This window comes from Pseudorasbora parva, chromosome 11 (genome assembly GCF_024679245.1).
Source record: "Pseudorasbora parva isolate DD20220531a chromosome 11, ASM2467924v1, whole genome shotgun sequence".
NCBI classification, from domain to species: Eukaryota; Metazoa; Chordata; class Actinopteri; order Cypriniformes; family Gobionidae; genus Pseudorasbora; species Pseudorasbora parva.
Window position 1 is genome coordinate 5738981 of NC_090182.1, and position 12315 is coordinate 5751295.

Here is a 12315-nt window from a genome sequence, read left to right on the forward strand (position 1 = left end):
AGTGTAGTCAATCAAATTTATTTCATAATGTGAGTTCTCCCCCCACCCCCAGTTCAACTGGCCCCTCAACAACTCTGACGACCTCTAAAATCATTTTATCCATCCTTATGTTCTTACCATTTGAGGACTAATGCAGAGAGGCTGTACTAGAGTGGAGTGTCTCTGCTGAAGCACTGTAGAGGAAGAGGATGATGAAGAGGAGGAGGAGGTTTCGCGGGAACATGAGGATATAGTTAGGGACATAGTGGATGTTTTTTTCGGAACCCTGAAACAGTTTGGAAATAACGTCATAAAGTTTATGACAAAACAAGTGTAAGATAATGGTTCCAAGATATCCATTGGAAAATGCACATACACTCTAAAACAAAACAATTGGAGTTATTTGGTGTGGTTATTTAAATTGGTTCTTGGCTTGTAATCATAAGGGAACCACTTTTGGTGCCAAATAGCACCCTATCTTTAAAGGTGCCCTACAGTTCCTTTGTCAAATAGTGCTGTAGAACCCATAAGAGGTGCCATATCGCATTTTATTTCTTCCTCAATAATGGTGCTTAATGGCACCAACAGTAGTTATTTGGCGTGTAAAGAACCTTTAAAGGCGCTTGAAAGGTTATTTGTACGGCAGTGGTGCTATATAGCACCTTTATCACCCCAAAGAACTGCTTAAGAACCATTCAGGGCCTAACAGGTTCTGCATATGGTAACAGTGATATACAGCAGCTCAGTCATCCCAAAGGACTGGTGAAGAACCGCTGAAGAACCATTCAGGGCCTAACAGGTTCTGCATATGGTTACAGTGATATACAGCAGCTCAGTCATCCCAAAGGACTGGTGAAGAACCGCTGAAGAACCATTCAGGGCCTAACAGGTTCTGCATATGGTAACAGTGATATACAGCAGCTCAGTCATCCCAAAGGACTGGTGAAGAACCGCTGAAGAACCATTCAGGGCCTAACAGGTTCTGCATATGGTTACAGTGATATACAGCAGCTCAGTCATCCCAAAGGACTGGTGAAGAACCGCTGAAGAACCATTCAGGGCCTAACAGGTTCTGCATATGGTTACAGTGATATACAGCAGCTCAGTCATCCCAAAAAACTGTTGAAGAACCACTGAAGAACCATTCAGGGCCTAACAGGTTCTGCATATGGTAATGGTGATATACAGCAGCTCAGTCATCCCAAAGGACTGGTGAAGAACCGCTGAATAGCCAAGATTTGGAGCCATACAGCACTTAAAGTGGTTCCCCTATGATTACATGCCAAATAACCACTTTTAGTACTATATAGCACCGTTTTTTTTAGAGTGTATAACCACTGAAGGTTTAAGATGAAGAAATCTTCAGAACTAATTGCTAATCAAATGTATAATAAATGACGATGCATTGTGAACAACGACATGCCATACATGTGTACTGTTAAAGTTCTGGTCGGTGACTGAAACTGTGCTGGTCTCTTTTTTTTCAAAGCAATAAAAACAAACACCATAAAATTATCTGATCGTGAGAGACACTCAAATTTAATGGGGTCATGAACTAAAATCAACTTTTCCTTGAGCTCCAAGAAAATCCTGTAAGTTTCAGAACTGAAAACTTCCTTGTTAGTCCAACAACAGCTTTTATTGTTACCAAGCCGAGAGAATGACCCATTGAGCCTATCAGGAGAAAGCCCGCCTCTGCAGAAGAAAATCAACGCCTACTTCCTCATTACACCTTTAGCTCCGCCCACTGGAGTGTTAGTGAGATGACGAGGAGAGAAGAGCAATACAGGATCTCTGGACTACAAATAACATCCCCTTCCAAAAGGTCTAATGCTAGGAATGTGGTTAATTATTTCAACAATGTGAATGTCTGAGTTGAGCATTAGGGTGCTTTCACATCTCTAGTTCGGTTCATTTGGTCCGAACCAAGGGCAAACAATTATACAATGTTGCATTTTTCAGCTTTTTCGGTTCCTTTTCACACCACACTAATTGCTTTGGTCCGAACCAGGCACGTAACAACATCCACATCGCTCATTGGCCATGGCGTATTTCCTAAACTGCTTTTCGATTGGTCAGAATTGACGTGTGGGAAAATTCCAACAGAAGAGGCAAAGCCAGCAAACTATAATAACACTATGGAGAGACGACTGCGGGCTGGTTTTGTCCCTGCCCATAATCTACTACACTGTGTGTATTTACCACAGTATGCAAACAATACATTTCTATAATGAAGAGCGGATGCGACGTGAAAACAATGCTCTAATGCACTGCAGACGGCGAGCGCATCGCTCGTCACTTCAAGCGGAGGTGTACATTAATTATTAACTCTTGACATGCTCATCTTCAGAAAATATTTCCAACGATCTATCAGGTAATAATGTCATGCACACAATGTCAGCGCAGCTAACTACGGCAGCTGGTTTAGTCCAAAAATGATCAGTACTTTTGCAGTTGGTTCTGTTCGAGGTCGGATCACATTCTCACCACAAACGAACCGCTCAGAGTTCGTTTGAAAGCGCACTGAGATCATCTCTTCAAGGAGGTCTCGGTACGCTTGTTTGGTCTGCTTTTGGTGCGCACCCGAGTGCGATTGCTGCTTTCAGACCTGACCAAACGAACTGCACCAAAGAGGGAAACGAACTCTAGTACGATTCAACCGAACTAAATGAGGCAGGTGTGAAAGCACCCGTATTTATCTGTATTGGGTACATTTCACTGTGGATTTTTTGCTCAGTCAGTCGCAGTTTCGGCACAGGCTTTGCTAACAGACTGTTACGATATGGACTCGTCAGTAACGCCACAACATGTAAGCGTGTTAATTCTAACGCCTGATCTGAGATCAGTGATTTCTGATATGTAATGATTCATGTACAGTCAGATGTTCTTTGTTTGTGTCAGTAAATCAAACCAGTGACTAAACTCTTAATTTCACATAGTTTCTATTGCTAGGATGAAAATAATCAGTTATTTAAACTGTGATTTAAATCAAATATTGAAAGCAATCATAGAACGGTCCCTTTACAATCGCTGAGCTGTCAACCAAACAGCGGGAGTTTATCAGTGACTGAGTTCTGGACTCTCATTATAATCAATAAATCTCTTATTTACATTGTGTTTGATGATGAAAGCATTCATTAGTGAGCAGAAATCGAGTCGCAATGATGAGATCGCTGCATTTATGAGATCAACATGTCTGTGATCGGCTACAATGATCATCACTGCAACCTTTCATGCCACAGATCTAAATATAATGCCATAGAACTATATATATGATGCCATAGAACTAAATATAAATCCATAGAGCTAATTATAATGCCATAGACTAAATTTAATGCCATAGACCTATATATATAATGCCACAGATCAAAATATAATGCCATAGATCTATATATAATGCCATAAACTAAATATAATGCCATAGATCCGTAGATCTATATATAATGCCATAATCTAAATATAATGCCATAGATCCGTAGATCTATATATAATGCCATAATCTAAATATAATGCCATAATCTAAATATAATGCCATAGAACTATATATAATGCCATAATCTAAATATAATACCATAGATCCATAGATCTATATATAATGCCATAATCTCAATATAATGCCATAGATATATATATAATGCCATAGATCTATATATTTGAGTATTTTCTTAAGACAAACCAATCGCTGGGTTAAAACAACCCAATGGCTGCGTTGGTCCATATTTGACCCAACATTGGGTTGTTTTTTACCCTGAATTTTTTAGAGTGTACCCGTTCATTGTAACGGCATGAAAAAAGTAACCGGCACAGTTTTCATACTTTTTAAATGATAGTCCACAGAAGAAAGTAAGTCACTCAGGTTTTGAGGGTGAGATGTGTAATTTTTGAGTAAACAATTAGTTTAAACAGCATCCATCTCTCTGTGTGTCTCTTACTGTGCCATGTTTCCAGTATCTCCAGCGCGCGTGGATGAGCCCAGTTGGAGACACTTGAAATTCAAGAAAAGAGAAAGACTGAGTTAAGCAGGGCATAAAGGGTTTATTATGTTTATTTGTTAAAATACAGTTGATGGAAGGAAGATTTTGTCTTAACGCACAATTACAATGTGCACTGTGGAAGTTGTAATATGTTCTTGAGAAATCTCACGTCAGCTTTAGCACACATCCAATACATAACCTGTGGCGTATAGAGCAGGCAAGCATAGATCAGAGAAACAAAACTTGGTCAAGTTACAGTAAAGTTGCAAATGACCACCACTCAAAAAAAGGAGGAAAAAATCTGTCTCTCTTTTCTGCACTCTCGATGTCTTCTGCTTATATGCTTGAGCAAGTTTTTGTAAACAGATGGTTGACTTTATCCATAGCAATGCCATGAGCCTAACCCCGTTACTGTCCTTTCACTGCTGCTCAATAGAGCGAAGCAGAAACCTGAGCACTCCTGGGCTAATTTTGTTGTGCCTTCGGTGTTGTATTTAGAAACGCATGGTGTAGGATAAATCTTTCCCCCAGGTTTGGATTTGAAAGTGCCATCTGACTCAAAAAAAAAAAACACAACAAACTGCTTGTTGGTCTACGGCATTTCCACACGGTTGAATAGATTGATTATAGTTGTACTGAGGTGTAAAATTAATCTTAATTTAAGGAGATCACACTAATTTTATTTGACATGTTCTGTGAGCATTCCTTGAACATAATTCACTCTTGTTGTTTATTGCTGTCGCTGGTCAAATTGGTGCCCTTTGCGAAGTTTTCTTGAGCAGTTTTCAGAAGTTTTCTTTTCTTTTTAATGAGTTTTCTGTGTTTAATGAGATGTCAGTGTTTAAGGTGATGGTTTTTCGAATATTCCCTCTCATGCAGTGTGTATCTGTTTGTGAATGTAAACATTCGGCAAAGTTGTGAAGTCGAAAATGCACATTAAATAAAGTTATTGTCTCCCATATCGGCTTTGAACCGCCTAAAGGAGTCGTCTGTGATTCGAATCTCACTGCGTTACGGTGATATAAGACATTTGCTTAAAGACTGCCCATGTTGTACGTCGTCCCCTCCCAAACAACTTGACCCCCAAACATGTCATTTTACTGACGACTGCTTCAACGCGAGATTCACAAAACACTTGCTCTAGAAAGATGGGTCAGTACCAGTTTATTTGGACCAGCTGCTCCTCAGAATCATAACCTGTATGTATGAATAATTATTGATGTATATATTTTCTACTTGATGTAATGCATGCGCTGTTATTGATACAGTTCCCGCATGTGCACCACAAGACATTAGACACACAAATGGATTTGTTGACGGACACACACTTGTTAATGCTGATGTTGAGGATCTCATAATGAACCTCAAACTGAGTAGCGTATCCCTGAGAAACGTCCTGCTCAAGTCGTCCTTGTGATGGAGGTTCGGGTTGAGTAACTAGTTCTTCAGTGTTTCATCATCGGGCTCGGATTGATATGGTAAAATCAACGCCATCATTACTGTCTTTACAGTGTGTACGATCACTGAGCTTTAGGAAGCCTCCGGAGCTGAAGTTCAGTTATGGTAATGGACGTTTAGCTTCAGAAACAATTCTATTTTAGACATTTTAAAAGAGTTTATTGATTTTTTTTTTACCATGGTGGTGAAGGGGTGAGCTTGTGAGTTCAGTTGTAAAAATCAAGTAAATGTACTAAACAAGTAGAAAAAAAAAAAGGAAAAAACCTTGTCAGACCACTTTAAAGGGTCATGAAACCCCCCTGCTGCAGCGGTGTTTTTTCACACCTTCGATTTGAAAAGGCTTGTTAAAAGGGGAGTGGTCGACTGTGAAAAGGTGGGATGGTATTGTGTGGAAAGAGGGAATGGTTTGCATAAATAGGGGAGTGTCAGTAGGTGCATTAAGATTAGCGATACCAACAGCAGCAGTTACAGCGGATCTGAGACATGTTCTTGGGTCACGTTGGCATTGTTTACCACAGTGAGATTAAATGAGGGATGAGAACAGCGAATGAGAGAGCTGCGTGCAGCAGAGATCGCAAATCATTCAGCTCTTCAAAGTTCAAACCAGCATAATTCAGTGAGAAATGAAAATAAATGTTATTCTGCATGACGAAATATTTTGCAAACGTGATAAAACTATATTTGTCCAAATATGCACGCTGTTTGGCTAGATGAACAACGCGCCGACGTGATAAGAGAACGTGAACCACCCAACATGCGATGTGATAGAGATGTGTAATTCTAGATCGGGGTAAAAGCGAAGGGGTTTGAGGCTAGTCTCGACCGCGCATCTGAAGAAGAGCGACGTGCGCTGGGTTGCCGTGACGATCCGCGCTGTCTATCACTCGGCAGCTAAATCTATATTTGTCCAAATATGCAGCACACTGTTTCACTAAGAGCCCGAACACATGCGGTTTAGTGCATGTCTGTGACGACAAATAAAACGGAGAGGACGTGGCTTTTGTTCATTAGCCTACAGATTACAGATTGGTTATTTTGCACTCCTGACACAGATAGTCAATGCTTGCAGGTTCGGCGTGCGATTCCTCAGGTGAATTTTACTTTACCGAGCCTTTGTAGCAAAGGCTTCCACAGACGGCGCCAGTTACAGCTCGCTCGGCGCCCTTTACGTTATTTCGTATCAGCACAACGCCTAGCTTTCCTCCGTGACTTTTCCGCACGCTGCTTCCAAAACTTCCCCACCATATCTCTACAATAATGATGGAAGACGAGCCTGACAGAAGTGACTGTCTCATGCATATTAACTAAATTATCTTGTATGCATACTACAGCGCAGGGATTGGACTGAATGAGCTTTATGTCATGAATATATATCGACGTCAGCATGTGCCCAGCAGCCCATACTTGGGCTGAAAAGGCCGCGCCGACGTCAGCATTTGTGACGTTGCTCCGACTATAAGCTTTTCAAACCGGAAGACAGAAATCGCTCTGAAAAATGCAAAAATAACTATTTTCACATATGCATACCATTAATGAGTACCCTTAGTGTTTTCAATGATGTCCAGCCTATACATATCTGTTTACATCTCAAAAAAAGTGTTTTGGGGTTTCATGACCCTTTAAGGTCTGGACACCTAAGTCCACTAAAGGAGGGAGAGCGTTTTTACATTTGACTCCTAAACTCTGGAATAGCCTTCCCGATAATGTTCAGGGCTCAGACTCACTCTCCCAGTTTAAATCTAGATTAAATACACGTCTCTTCAGCCAAACATTCACATAATGCATCTCATAACCTTGTATCAGATCAAAAGCACATCTCGGGAAACCCATCCTGAGATAACCAGAGATTATACGCCAGCTCCAGCCTGGATCCTGCTTCTTACAGAGGTGGACAGTAAGTAAGTACATTTACTTGAGTCCTGTACTTAATAGACTTTTTGAGTATCTGTACTTTACTGGAGTATTATTTTTTCTGGAAACTTATGACTTTAACTTCACTACATTTGAAAGACAAATATCGTACTTTTTACTCCACATTTCTATCAAGGTCCTCGAAGTCGAAAGTCATTTCTGTCGCAGCTTTTAAAGTCAGTGGATGATTATTTTTCTTCTTTAAAAGCTTTCAGGAATCACTCCTGTAGGGTCTCGTGAAGTTCAATGATTTACCCGCATTTTTTGAACACTGATTTATATTTTATAGCAAAATGGGAGAAGACGGATGTCAAAATGTTCATTTTTGGAGAGTATTCACATAAACAAAGTTGATTATGTCTTAAGTGAACATAAACAGAGAATATCAGATGTGTATCAGTGTATTGGATCCGTGCATTCGGCCTTAAAGTGACAGCAGCTTTATAAAGAGCTTTGTAACTTATATACAAGTATTTAAATGAGTTTAAGTTAGTCGTATGCTAGTATGTCAGATGGAGCATCACTGACTGGCTTAAACCATGATGACAGTGCGCATTTATACAACAATAATAGTAAAATGTGTTGACATAAAAAAGGAAATTTACATTTCATACTTAAGTACTTTTGAAAACAAATACTTCTGTACTTTTACTTAAGTAAAAATCTGTTTTACAACTTTAACTTGCAATGGAGTAATATTTGACCAGCAGTACTTTTACTTTTATTCCTCAAGTAATGAAGTTGTTTCATTTGTCCACCTCTGGCCTCTTATGAAGACTTTAGATGACCAACATCTGTGAAGAGACGACTCCAGCTCCTGCAAGGACCTCAGGTGACGCAAACTCTAAATCAATATGCACCAATGCTAAAATCAATACATGATGTAAGCTAACTGTGTGTTTGTTAATGTGCATACATTTCTGAAACTTGGACACAGTCACCTCAAGATTGCACAAATTGTAATGCATTTTCTGTGAAACTGCTTTGGAACAATATGCGTTGTGAAAAGCGTAATACCAATAAATGTGAATTTAAATGAATGTAGCCACCCAGCCTATAAGCACAAGCTTTACTCTTTACCACAATGAACAATCAACAGAAACTCTTTTAAATGTCAAACATAACTGAAAATTAAACACATTAAATAGCACGTCATTTCAAAATGTACTCAAAGCAAAGCATGCTGGGAACTAGAAATATACTGCTCAGTTTCAGTCAATGCATCAACATTGATTCATGCAATCCCAACACAAATGGATTAAGTCAACGTAACATTTTATCAGTTCAATGTCCATTGACATAATAAAAGGGAGTTGCTTTAACTCATTTTAGTTAAGTAAACTGAGAGCTAAGAGGATTTATTAAATACATAATCAGAAAAAAAATACACCTGTGTCAGTTTCAATGTATACTTATCCTGTAATAATTATATTTTTCACAAATCACCTTGTGAATGTAATTGTATAGTGAGGTACACAATAAAAATAAAGGTTAACACTCTAAATAATGCTGGGTTATTTTTTAACCCAAAATGCTGGCTTAAGACTGTTGGGTAATTTTTGTTGGTTTATTTGATCACATTTTAAACACCATTGGGTAGTTTCAAATGTCCAGTCGTTGGGTTAAACCTGCTGGGTCGCAATGCTTGGTTGATTTGACCCAGCGCTTGGATGTTTCACGAGCTTCCCGCCTTGATTCGTTTAAATTCGCTCCCCAACTGTCATTTTGACAGGACAAAGCAATGAGGCAAAGCCACTGGTTGCAGATGTTTTAAGATAAGTTCATATATTTTCTTTAATAATCAATTTAATTAGCATAATTATAGTTTTTTTTTCTTCTTCGCGGCAACGATTCTTAAGCTTACATGACATTAAGACGAAAGTTTTACCTCAGAATCTGATGCAATGTACTGACTCGTGTTAGTTTAGGTAGGCATGTGAGACGATAGATTAATACAGTTTGTGATAACACGGAACCATGATCTCCTTACGAGAATTAAACATGGTTTTATGTAGGGATGTCACTTCCATCCCTAAGTTACAGCTAGATAGTATCTGTATAGCATCGACTCACAAGTAGACTATATTCGGTCCCGCAGCTGCGTTCAGTCGTCACGCAGGGTTTCAGACTGTAGCCGAATATGTACGAGTGTCTGTGTATATTAAATACTATTTAAATATTACTCTTCCATGTTTTGCGTCTCTGTGTGAATGACGGGGGCGCCACGCATCATATCATGAACACAGACACTCAAATAATGTTCACGGCAACCCGTCAAAATAAAAGTTCGATTTAAACGTGAATAAATTGACAGAATATATTAGGTTTGTAGTTGTCGTTGTTGCCAATTTTAACACATTTGTGTATTGTACCATGTGTCAAGAAATAAAAATGATTATTTTAACAGTCTAAACATGTATTCTTCATTTGTTCTTTCATGATTGTCTAGTTTTACAGAAGGCTAATGCACAGGAGAAATTTCAAGAACAACCCAGCAAGAATAACCCAGAATAGCAAATCCATTAATGGTAAAAAATTGACTACATTTTGGGTTTTCTCAACAGCCCAGTTAAAATGCCACTGGGTTTATTTAACCCAGCATGTGTTCTGTCCAATATTTACCCAGCGCTGGGTTGCCAATTGGTTTGTTTTTAACCCAGCCATTTTTAGAGTGCAGTTACAATTAAACAAACTAAAAAAATGACTTGTTGATTTTAATTTAAAAATATGTGGTAAGTGGTTGCACACAACTATATTGAGCAATTTTTACAAATAACAGTTTAGTTATATGAACACAAAAATTCAAGTAAAGCTGGCACAATTTCTTTGAGTAAATACAAACCATTTGATTTTGTCACTGTTACATAATATTGATATGTGCTGTTTACTTAATTATGTTATGTTAAATGTATAATAGTTTATTATGTAAGGTGAACACTGTTATCAATTTAGTTTGCCTTTAAAAAATTAAATAGCAACAAGCATATTATTAAAAAGAAAAAGAAAAATTAACTTATTGGACAAACTAAAAATATTGAATTGAGAGCAGGAATTCATCCAATGAATTTGTATATAAGTGCCCACAGCCTAAACACATTTCTGTATAATGGTATCCACAAAATTACAGAAACTCCTCAATGTCCAACATAACTTAACATTAAACACTAACATAAACTAATAACATCTTTCCCTTTACCGAAAACCCCATAAAAATAAAACTTTAATCCATACATTTTCTCTCCTAGCGCAGTCAAAGCATGCTGGGAACTACAGATCCACTGCCCAGTTAGTTATGTCAGCACAAATATGTCATGTAGTTTTAATGCAAATTAATTAAGTAAACTTCAGATTTAAATATATTAGGCTGATTGAACATATTTCGACACAACTTAATTAATTAGCTAAAGCAAACATCATTTAAATGTGTCTTATCTATGAAGGGCCTGAATCATTTTTTTGAGTGTTATAGGGGGAAAATTCCATAAAGAAGAAAAGTTTTTTCGTTTTTTTCCTTTTTAGAGGAAAAACTATGCCATTGGAGGAAGTAAAATAAAACACCTCCAAAAACTCCAAAAACAAATAGAGACTCCAGATCCCATAAAGAAAGATAAGATAAGAAAGATAAAAAAATCCTTTTGGTTGATCAAACAACATATGCAGTCCTACATCAAAGATTGCATTCTAATGCAATCGTTTAGTACTTTAACCAACTGGATTCATCTACAGTTTTCCAAATATTCCCTCACAAAATCATCTAGCATTTTTAAGAGTGCAATGGCGTTTAAATGTAGCACCTATAAACATATTTTTCAGCCTCAGCACTGACGCCAGATATAGTTTTTGCACAACCATGTAATGTCTGTCTGTCAAACATGAGTGAACCCTTTTGGAGCAACAACATCAACATCTATGTTGGATTACAACACAAAGCAAGAAATCAACCACCTCTCAAACTAAGAAAAAACATTTCTTTGCATGTGTAGTGTACCTGTTTCTCAATTTGGAGATGTGCCGGTGTATCCGTGGTAGTGTGGAGGGACCAAAGAAAATTCCAGTGGGCTCACAAAACCAAAGCTAAAGGAAGTTATAAGACAAAACCCACCTTGTTGACCTCTTCCCCTCTCAAAGAGAGTGCACAGCAAATCTTTTTCACCCCCTCTTTGAAAGGATGTCTTCTACCCGGTAAAAGAAATGGAGACAGGCACTAGACTGGGCTATTGGTGAAGAGATTCGCTAGCTTGACTGCAGGTCGTCTGGGTAGGTATAAGGTGCAGAGTAAAGTGAGGAAGTTCGTTCAAATCTCATCTCACATTACAGTCTGTTCATCTGACACAGCTGACTCCACAGTAAACGGGTGAACCAAACACTTCAGTGTCAAATATAGACCACACTCATGCTCTCGGTCTCAGGGATAGAAATAACATATGCAAGAAGCTCTTCTATCAATCATTGGCCAGCCCTCTTCCAGGAGGATTGGTAAGGTTGATTACTTGCCACTATCACCAATCATGAAAGAAAAACATATGATATCAGAACAATCAAACCCCAGGATGATCCTCTCTGGCATTTGACCTGAACTCTCTCGGGGTGATCCAATTGTTCAGACACCCAGAGGTGGACAGAGTACAGAGTAAAAATACTGCTGGTCAAATATTACTCCGTTACAAGTGAAAGTTGTAAAAACAGATTTTTGCTTGAGTAAAAGTCAGAAGTATTTGTTTTCAAAAGTACTTAAGTATCAAAAGTAAATTTTATTTTTAATGTCACCACATTATTTTATTGTTGTTGTATAAATGCCCATTATGCCATGATGGTTTAAGCCAGTCAGTGATGCTCCATCTGACATACTAGCATACGACTAACTTAAACTCATTTAAAGGGGGGGTGAAATGCTGTTTCATGCATACTGATCTTTTTACACTGTTAAAGACTTGGATTCCCATACTAAACATGGACAAAGTTTCAAAAGTTAAGGTGGACGTTTGATGGGAGT

General features: G+C 38.3%; 1 protein-coding gene across 2 annotated transcripts in view; it reads right to left on the reverse strand.

The window, feature by feature from the left end:
• myot (myotilin) overlaps positions 1 to 11603 on the reverse strand; it is a 38277-nt gene extending 26674 nt beyond the window's left edge. Inside the window, exons 1-3 of one of the 2 annotated variants that reach the window (XM_067456867.1) lie at positions 11425 to 11603; positions 3912 to 3964; positions 118 to 265 (exon numbers count right to left, since the gene is read on the reverse strand). In XM_067456867.1, the coding sequence (XP_067312968.1) occupies positions 118 to 265; positions 3912 to 3919 (156 nt within the window). In that variant the 5' untranslated portion in view covers positions 3920 to 3964; positions 11425 to 11603. Of the gene's footprint in view, positions 1 to 117; positions 266 to 3911; positions 3965 to 11310 lie in introns of both variants that reach the window. The other variant, XM_067456866.1, reaches the window with a different exon arrangement.
• Positions 11604 to 12315: the final 712 nt, after the last annotated feature.